At 46.5% G+C, this 9,912-nt stretch overlaps 1 protein-coding gene across 1 annotated transcript; it reads left to right on the top strand.

The window, feature by feature from the left end:
• The first annotated feature begins 7,576 nt into the window (after nt 1-7,576).
• LOC125553227 (probable O-methyltransferase 2) lies at nt 7,577-9,039 on the top strand. The gene is made up of 2 exons (XM_048717030.1): nt 7,577-8,469; nt 8,578-9,039. Exons 1-2 carry the CDS (start codon nt 7,660-7,662, stop codon nt 8,875-8,877), a joined length of 1,110 nt encoding a protein of 369 aa, XP_048572987.1. The 5' UTR covers nt 7,577-7,659; the 3' UTR covers nt 8,878-9,039.
• The last annotated feature ends 873 nt before the right edge of the window (nt 9,040-9,912 follow it).

Raw genomic sequence — 9,912 nt, forward strand, 5'->3', positions numbered from 1 at the left:
GGTCGAGGGTTCCAGGGTCGTCGAGGGTTCGAGGGTCGAGGATCGCCGAGGGGTCGAGAGAGGTTTCCTAGTGTCAAAGTATTGAAGAAATCCATGGCTTCATCATTAGCCAGAAGTAACCAGGGCATGGACGAAGTCTCAAAGTTATTTTGGAATGGTCCCGGATAGGATAATGCCTTTTGTACGAATTTCAGCAAAGGCCTTCCAAATAGCGATATTCGGAAGTCTTGCTGAACTTTGTACCAAAAAGCGAATTATCCTATCTGGGACTCCGTTCCAGAACAACTTTGAAGAGCTTCGTACCATCATGCACATGTTACTTTCGCCTAATGATGAAGACATGGTTTTGTTGAATCCTTTGACACTAGGCAACCTCCCGACCCCTCGGCAATCCTCTCGAACATGAGAGGAAGAAGAGGGTCGTCTAGGGGTCGAGGGTTCCAGGGTCGTCGAGGGTTCGAGGGGTCGAGGATCGCCGAGGGGTCGAGAGAGGTTTCCTAGTGTCAAAGTATTGAAGAAATCCATGCCTTCATCATTAGCCGGAAGTAACCAGGGCATGTTGGTACGAAGTTCTGCAAAGTTGTTTTGGAATGGAGTCCCGGATAGAATAATCCGCCTTTTGGTACCAATTCAGCAAAGGCCTTCCAAATAGCGATATTCGGAAGGCTCTTGCTGAACTTTGTACCAAAAGGCGGATTATCCTATCTGGGAGTCCGTTCCAGAACAACTTTGAAGAGCTTCGTACCATCATGCACATGTTACTTTCGCCTAATGATGAAGACATGGTTTTGTTGAATCCTGAGACACTACGCAACCTCCCGACCCCTCGGCGATCCTATTCGAACATGAGAGGAGGAAGAGGATAAAAAAAAGAAGAGGAATAAGAAAAGAAAAAAGAGGAGAAGAAAGAATAGAGGAGAAGATCTCCTCTATTCTTTCTTCTCCTCTTTTTTTTCTTCTTCTTCGTCTTTTTTTATCGGGAACGAGGGTCGCCGAGGGACATAGATGTAGTGTCGTCGTTGTCGATATATACCCCCTCCCGATAGCTTACTATGATTAGGTAGCTAGTTCTACGTTTGGCACTAATATATCCATCTGTCATGTTTGAATAATAATTGCCATGTTGTAAATATTTGTAGAAACTATGGACACCGCCCTAGACGAAGCAACAAAAGAAGCGTTGTTGAGGGACATAATCGCAGAAGGAAGTGATGCCATCTCGTTGTTTCTCAGCGAAACCGATGGTCTGGAAGGAGAGGGTGAACAAGCTGGCTACGGTGACCTAATGCCGGTGCAAGAAGAACATGAGGACGGCTCCGGTGACCCAATGCCGGTGCAAGAAGGAGACCGTGATGACGGCTCCGGTGACCGAACCGAGTCCGGCCAGGTATATATATATTAGTTAAGCCTATGCTGACTAGCTGATTGATGCATTCATTGTTTTGGTATGTACACATATTAATTAAGTCTTTGTTCTTTTTTCTAGCCCTCCGAATCGAGCACAACTTCGGTAAAGAGACGAGGCCCGAAGAAAAAGTTGAGCTCGGATGAAAAGTTTGAGATCATAGCAATCGCGCCCGACGGCCAACCTATTGAACCCCTCCGGACAAAGAGCGCATTTGTTGCTCAGTGCGGGGTTCTGGTTAGGGACAAGATCCCGATAAGCATCAAGCAATGGTTTAAGCCGGCTACAGAAGACCCTGAGGTGTCTTATGTCAATGATATGCAGAAAAATGATCTTTGGACTGAGCTGAAGTCAAATTTCACCCTACCGCCTGAGGATAATCCAGAGAACCCAGTTAAAGAGAAATTAATCAAGTCTTTTGCTCTGAAGAGGATGGCAGAACTATTCAGGAGGTGGAAGAAAGAGCTGAATAAGTTTGTCGAAAATAATGAGACACCAGAATTCAAGGGCAGATATGAGAAGATCAGAGATCACTGGCCCGCATTTGTGGCCCACAAGACATCAGAAAAGAGTAAGAAGATGTCGGTGACAAACAAGAAAAATGCTGCGAAGAAGAAGCTTCACCATCGCACGGGGTCAGGTGGCTACCTCGTAGCCCGGCCTAAGTGGTCCAAGACTGAGAATGATCTGGTTCATAAAGGGATTAAACCAGAGACAATTAACTGGCCAGATCGTTGCCGGACTTGGTTCTTCAGGGCTGGCGGAACACTGGACCCTGTAACAGGGAAGTGCATTTGGACGAACGATCAAATGGACATACCAGTCAGTAAGCTTAAGCAGTATATCGAAGCAGCGCAGGAAGGGACGTTCTTTCCGGACAGAGAGAACGACGAGCTCACAATGGCCCTCGGGAATCCTGAGCACCCTAGACGGACACGAGGCACGCCAGGCTCCATTCCGTGGAAGGTTGGGTTTCCGAACGCAGGCGGTTACAAATCCCATGAGAGGAGGAAAAAAGTGCAGCAGACCCAAATACAGGCGCTGCAAGCAAGGGTAGTCGCGATAGAGGAACGAGAAGCAAATCGCAGCAAACGTACTGCCGAAGCCTCCCCCGAAGCTACCCCGCCATCTCAGCGCAGAAGCAGCGTGGCTTCCACCGAGCTGCTTCAGCTGGAGCATGCCTTGACGGCTCCTGCCAGCTATCCCGTGGATGCTATAACGGAGTCTCAAAATTGCCACCTTATGACGCAATGGATGAATTTGAAGGTCAAGGCGGCTGTTGGCTCTGTTTATCCTACTGAACCCGGCGCAACTTTTCACTGCCGGCCGATTCCAGAAGGATATGCTAGGGTGATGGTGGATGAGATAACGGAGGGATTTGAGGACCTCCAGCTTGACCACCCTACCGGTGAAGGGGAGACTCGGCTGGGGTCTGCTCTGAAGACTCCATGCCTATGGCGGAAGGAGCTCATCAACCTTCCGAACTGGACGCCACCGCCTCCTCCTCCTCCTCCGGCGAGTCAGGGCACTCCGCCTCCACCGCCTCCTCCTCCGGCGAGTGACGATCAGGGCCCTCGGCCGGCTCCTTCTCCGGCGCGTGGCGGCACTCCGCCTCCTTCTCCGCCTACGCCGACGCGCCCGAGCAGCCAGCCTCCTCCTTCTCCGCCTCGTCAGCAAGGGCGGAAGAGACCTGCCGCCGCTCCAGCTGCTCCGGCGCGTCGTAGTCCTTCTCCTCCGCCGCTTAAGCAAGTAAATAAGACAACCGCTCCGTCTGCTCGGTCGGCGTCTAGCAGTACAACCAGAGGTGGGAGGACATACAGATTCGGTCCTTCTCTGAAGACTCCAGAGAAGTTACCATATGAGAGGACCCTGGAGGAGAACGCCGAGATCGCGCGAGAAGAAGTGAGGAACTTCTTTGAAGGGGTGAAAGCAAAGAAACATCCACCTCCGGAGGAGAAGGTAGATCGGGTGAAAGTGAAGCGCACTCTAGCTGCCCTGACAAAACCACCGAAGTCTGATCCGCCGAAAGGAAACTATGACCGCATTATTGGAAAGGAATTTGTTGAAGCGGAGCGGTCGGGAAGTACTGTCAGTGATCAAAGGCTGAAAGAACAACGAGCTGGGAAACAAATTGCCCAGCTCGGCGAACAAGCGAAGCAATCGTGCCCCCCGCTCAAGGTGCCTAGCCACAACGTCGATAATGATCCGAGGATGGTGCCCGGTTATAGCAATCTTGCAGATTACCTGCCCGACGAAGTACATTATGAACCCATGGAGGTGCAAATACAAAGATACGAGTACGGGAAGCCTCTCGTCAAAGATGAAAGATCTCTATCAACGATGATGCGAAGATTGCATGATTGGTACTTGAAAATCTGCAGAGACTCTGGGGGGAGGAGTACTTTGTATGTGAAAGTTAAAAAGGAGCATGACCTCGTTGGAATTGATCTGTTGCCTGTTCCATTTGAGGAGTTCTATCAGTTTTTCAATCAATTGGCCCTCGATAAAACAACGGTCGCCTGCTACTGTCTGTAAGTAGTACTACTTCTGTCATTAAGTTTCTCTATATAGCTTAGCTCTTTCATTGCATGTATTTATAATCATCCTCACTATATTATGCAGATTGAAGATCACCGAATTGAAGAAAAGACAAGTCGGTGATATTGGGTTCATTAACACATATCTCATAGATGCAACTCAGGTTAAACTTCATGCCGCTGCTACCGAGGCCAACTTGCTACGGTCGTTCGTAATAAATCAAAACAAAGATATAATACTCTTTCCTTACAACTTCAGGTGAGTGTTACTGTCTTGTGCGTATTCGGTTTCCCTTATATATTAGTCAAGGTTATAGTAATGTAATTCATGAGTTATGCATGTGTGTGCAGTTTCCACTATATTCTCCTAGAGATTAAGCTTGAGCAGGGAGTAGTAACCGTCTTGGACTCTAAACGAAAAGATCCCAAGGAGTATGCGGACATGACTGAAATCCTCAAGAAGTAAGTTAAATCGATCATTATCCACCATATCAGCAACTTTGTTCATTTCCTGATATCAAGTAATTGTTTTCTTTGTCCGGCAGGGTTTGGAGAAAATTCACCAAAACAGTTCCGGGACTGCCGAAGGAGCTGGAATTTAGACACCCGAAAGTAAGTACTATAGTAGCATGTTCCGCGCATCTCCTAGTGATTCAAGCGCTAGTTTTATCAATACCATTTACCATTCTTGCTTATCAGTTTGATTGACCTCTATTTCTTGTAAAGTGGTTGTGGCAGGAACAAGGGAATGATTTCTGTGGATACTACATCTGCGAGTCCATCCGCCACATGACCTGTGAGCGGAGCGGGTACTCTAACGAACAATATGAAGTACGTAAATAACAACAATCACAATTTTATTTTATTACCATCATTTGTGTTGAGTTTCATTCATTTATATATATATATGTATCGACCCCCTTCTTCAAATTAGATGTTTCAGAAGCGGGATGAACTCCTAGCACCAGCTCGCATGCGAGCAATTCAAGAGGAATTGGCGGCATTCTTTCTTGACCACGTGATCCCTGAAGACGGAGAATTATATGTGGACCCTGAGTCCGTATGATTATATTTGTAAGAGATAATTATTGTATATATGTAGCCGGTAGTGTCAGATAGATATACGAGAACTTGTTGTTCGACCAATCTCTCGGAGAAGGAGAGGTGGTCGATATCACTTCTCTCTGTATATATGCATATATGTTCATGACGATCTTCTGTTTCCTTCGTTTGCTTACTAGCTAGCTAGCGTGTCTAGTCCTCTCTATATACGCATGTATAGTACGTAGCGTCGACCAAGCACGGACATAACAGAGGACACTTCTCTCTATTAATTATAACTAGCTAACACAATATATGAAACACCTAAATTAACCCCCCAAAACCTCCAACACCCCCCCCCCCCCTAAAAAAAAAACAAAACCCCCAGCCACAGAAGTGTTGACGCGTGGATGCCTATTGGTCCCGGTTGGTGCCACCAACCGGGACCAAAGGGTCTCCTGACTGGGCTCTGCGCACTGCCCACGTGGAGGGCCTTTAGTCCCGGTTTTAAATTGAACCGGGACTAAAGGGGGGAGGTATTAGTACCGACACTTTAGTCCCGGTTCCGGAACTGGGACTAAAGGCCCTTACGAACCGGGACTATAGGCCCTTTTTCTACCAGTGCATAGACCTTCGTATGTGTGCTAATTGAGACCTTGAATTTTATTTAAAATATATCCAGATGCAGGCTCGATGTTGTAGTAAATTATTGTATGGATAAGATGTGCACGTCTAGTAATCCGTGATATGGATATGATATACACATGTCATTGCCGACATTTACATCTATTGACTTAAATTATTGAAACTGAAACTTTGAACCTATTATAGATAAGTTCAACCCTTGGCAAAGTATGGAAGCCAAAACTTGACGAATTTGGGTTATGAAATATTCCAGTTGGATGTAAGTAACTCACATGGACATGGGAGATTACGAAATGTGGGAAGCAAGATGATAATGGCACATGGCCAAAGTAGGTAAGATCTGTTGTTTGTAACTCACTGTTGGTCATGATTACCTGCTTTAATTTTCCCGCTTTCAATTCACCATAATAACAAACCATTAGTGTGAATCAATCTGTGCTTGGATGGTTAGGAGTATAGTCGTATCCCTAGCATTTTTCAGGATTTATTTCAGAATTTTCGGTGATGTGCGTTCTGTGGAAGGAGACGTTCCTGTCGACTACGAGACGTCTATGATGACTTCGTCAATCTCAATATGATATCTTGGCTTAGTATTTCAACGGTGCTCATAGGGACAGGTATGCGTGTGTGTTCATAGGGATAAGTGTATGCGCGTGCATCTGTATCGTGTTCTCGGAAAATAAACAACAAACCATTAGTGAACGTCATATCCGTTGCAAGTAGATGGCTTGTTGGCCTTTTTTGTTTTCCTTCTTCCTTTTTATCATCTTGAAGTCACAGCCAAGTTTCTCACCATTGGGTTTCCCCTGGCGGTAGAGTGTGATGTGGAATCAGGAGACGCACTCATAATGGAGATTAATAAATGGGTGGGGAAGGGGGCTCGTGATTTTAACTGTTTATTAATAGTTGACACGCATCAACTAGCAGTGGCTATGAGGCCTGGCTATGACGGCACGAGGGATGCTGTCGTGTGACTCGTGTCGGTGTGGAGTGACAGTGATCAGTTTTGCGACAACATGAGTGTCTTCCTGACAGCCATGACCGTGTTCTTAGGTGAAAGATGTCCCATCATTTTGCTAGCGCCTTTGGCCCTGGCATGGAGTACTAACGGAAGCGACTATTGAATTATCGTTCATCAAGATGTTGATTGGAACACTGTTTTATTGCAAGGTGAAAACTCTTGTCCACATCTTTATTTGCTAGGCTAGGCAACGACGTACTTCTGTTGTTACCTTATTGAAGGTGGCGTCTACTGCTGGTCTTTGCAAGCAGGATGAAAACCCTTTTTCAGGCCAACTCCGCTAAACCTGACGATGAAAATTAACTTGGTTGTAGGTGTTAATTTTATTCTATTTTGTAACGGTTCGGTAGTGGTTTTCTTTGCTTTGTACTCTAGTTAATAATCAATAAGAACGGCCATGTGCACGTACAATGCAGACGCCGGGATTCAACCTCCTTTAGAAAAATCAACACTTGACACAATTAATTTCACTGGTGCCATGCATGTCAGTTGTCCTAAGGTATTTCTTTGCAATTGACACTGAAAAAAATAACGCGTTATAGCATCGCTAATAGCATGCTATAGTATATAAAGAATTATCTCGCTAAATAAATCAATGTACAATGCCTCGCTAATAGCACGCTATAGCGTGTTATAGCACGCTAATAGCATATTTTCAGAGGCCACGCTATTTTTTTCATTTTCCAGATGAATCTGCTAGATCAAACTCTCCTGGCAATCAGCAGTGCCTGTGCGTGCCAACAACCCCATAAATTCATCAGGACAAGAGTCCGTGACCGATCTGGCGCCACAATGCCACAATTGGGAGAGTGGACCGCAGAAACATATACACCTAGCTGCATATTCATACTCTATTATCTCTTGTGCCGCGTGTTACTTCATAGCCTGTTGTGTCGTGTGTGGTCTATTTAAGCACTAGCTCATCACATCAACGAATTTCCAAAGCAACACATAGCAACCACACACTCATCAAGAGAACGGAACAGAGAAGGAAAGGGTCCGGGAGAGCGATGGCGGCTCAGGCAGACACCATTGAAGTTCCGACGGACGCTGAGTTGCTGCAGGCGCAGGCTGACCTGTGGCGCCACAGCCTCTACTACCTCTCGTCCATGGGGCTCCGGTGCGCCGTCCAGCTTGGGATCCCGACCACCATCCACCGCCTCGGCGGGTTCGCTTCGCTGCCCGACCTGATGGCTGAGCTGTCCCTTCCATCAGTAAAGATGCCGTTTCTCAGCCGGCTCATGCGCGTGCTCGTCGCGTCGGGGGTCTTCGCAGCCGACAAAGACTCCGAGTCCGGCGGGGAGCTCTACCGCCTCACCCCGCTGTCGCGCATCCTGGTGGACGGCGTCGACGCGGATGAGCACCACAGCCAAAAGTATTTCGTGCTTGGAGTGACCTCGCCGCATTGCGCGGAGGCTGCGTTGGGGCTGGCCGACTGGTTCAAGAAGGACCTTGAGCCACCAGTGCCGTCTCCTTTCGAGGACTTGCATGGCGCCCCAATCTTTGATGAGAGAACACCCCTCATGGATGAAGAGTTTGACGCCGTTGCCAACCAAGGCTTGGCTGCCCACGACAACCTGGGGATTGCAACCATACTTCGCGAGTGCGGTGACATCTTCAAGGGACTTGAGTCTCTGACTGACTGCTGTGGTGGCGATGGTACGACGGCGAGGGCTCTCGTCAAGGCTTACCCGCACATCAAGTGCACCGTGCTGGACCTTCCGAAGGTGATCGACAAAGCCCCAACTGATGGCGTCGTTTACTATGTTGCGGGTGACCTGTTCCACACCGTCCCATCTTCTCAAGCCGTGATGCTCAAGGTATATATAACATGACAAATTATGGGAAATTCTTACATTTTGGTCTCACAACTCGTAGAAGTCACACTTATCGATCTTTCATTCTTTGAACTTTACCTATTGTTGCAGCTTGTGCTACACTTTTGGAGCGACGAGGATTGTGTAAAAATCTTAACCCAGTGCAAGAAGGCCATTCCTCCACGCGACGAGGGAGGAAAGGTGATTATCATAGACATCGTGATTGGACCTTCCTTAGGACCAATAATGTTTGAAGCCCAACTCTTGATGGATATGCTCATGATGGTGAACACAAGAGGAGCCCAACGGAGTGAAAATGACTGGCGCAAGCTATTCGTGGAAGCAGGGTTCAAAGACTATAAAATTGTGAAGAAGCTGGGGGCTCGATGCGTTATCGAGGTCTACCCCTAAGATGTTGCGCTCTAAGGATATGAATAAAAGTGGTGCTTGTTTTTCTAAATGATAGCTTCATGGTTCTTATAAAGTAGCTCAAGTGTTTGAATCAGATGCCTTAAGATCAATGTAAAGTTCATTTAGAGAAGTACTAAAGCGCGCTCTCTCTCTCTCTCTCTCTCTCTCTGTGTGTGTGTGTGTGTGTGTGTGTGTGTTCAGTTTTTACCATGTCGGTGTGTTTCAAGCCTCCAACAATGCTTTCTTGTTACTTGTCATGCATATTATGTATTGTTGGCACGTTCTATTTTTATATCAATAATGATATTTTCTTCTTCAAATTAAATGCAAAAACAAGATACTAGAAGTCGACGAGGAAAATCTTTGTTTGATGGCACCAAATGTTCGTGGGCTGAAATCCTGAATTATGAAAATTATCCAGATTGAGGCAAAGAGTAATAAAATATTGAAATGATAGGATGTACACTTTTGGCAGCATGCAGGCGCAGAACCAGAAAAATTTGCCATTGGGTTCAGTCATTGACTTATTATAAGGATTTGGTACCGATAAATTAATTATAACTTCAAATCTATACCATCTCAAGAAGTGTTTGGCACTAAAACACAACATACATAATAGAGATATGACATCACCTATCACATATTATAAGGAAAGGCATGTAAAGGAAGTCACCGAGCCAGACACGATTATGAGCCGGCTGGGACTCTGTAGGCCACCAGACGTCAACCCGTGTATATAAGGGGACGACCCGGTGGCGGCTTAGGGCAAGAAACAAGAGATCGAGAACCAAGCCGGATCGAAACCCTAGCAATACCAACACAACTAGACGTAGGCTTTTACCTTCATTGTAAGGGGCCGAACTAGTATAAAACCTCTCGTGTCCTTTGTCCCGATTAACCCCTTTAAGCTTCCTAGTTGCGATGGCCCTACGACTAAGTCCTTTCTCTAGGACATCTGCCGTGACAATTCCACGACACATATTGTATTGCATTAAAAACTGAGAGAGTGCGAGACATACCAGTTGGATGACATTG

The sequence above is a fragment of the Triticum urartu genome, chromosome 4 (assembly GCF_003073215.2).
Source record: "Triticum urartu cultivar G1812 chromosome 4, Tu2.1, whole genome shotgun sequence".
Lineage (NCBI taxonomy): Eukaryota > Viridiplantae > Streptophyta > Magnoliopsida > Poales > Poaceae > Triticum > Triticum urartu.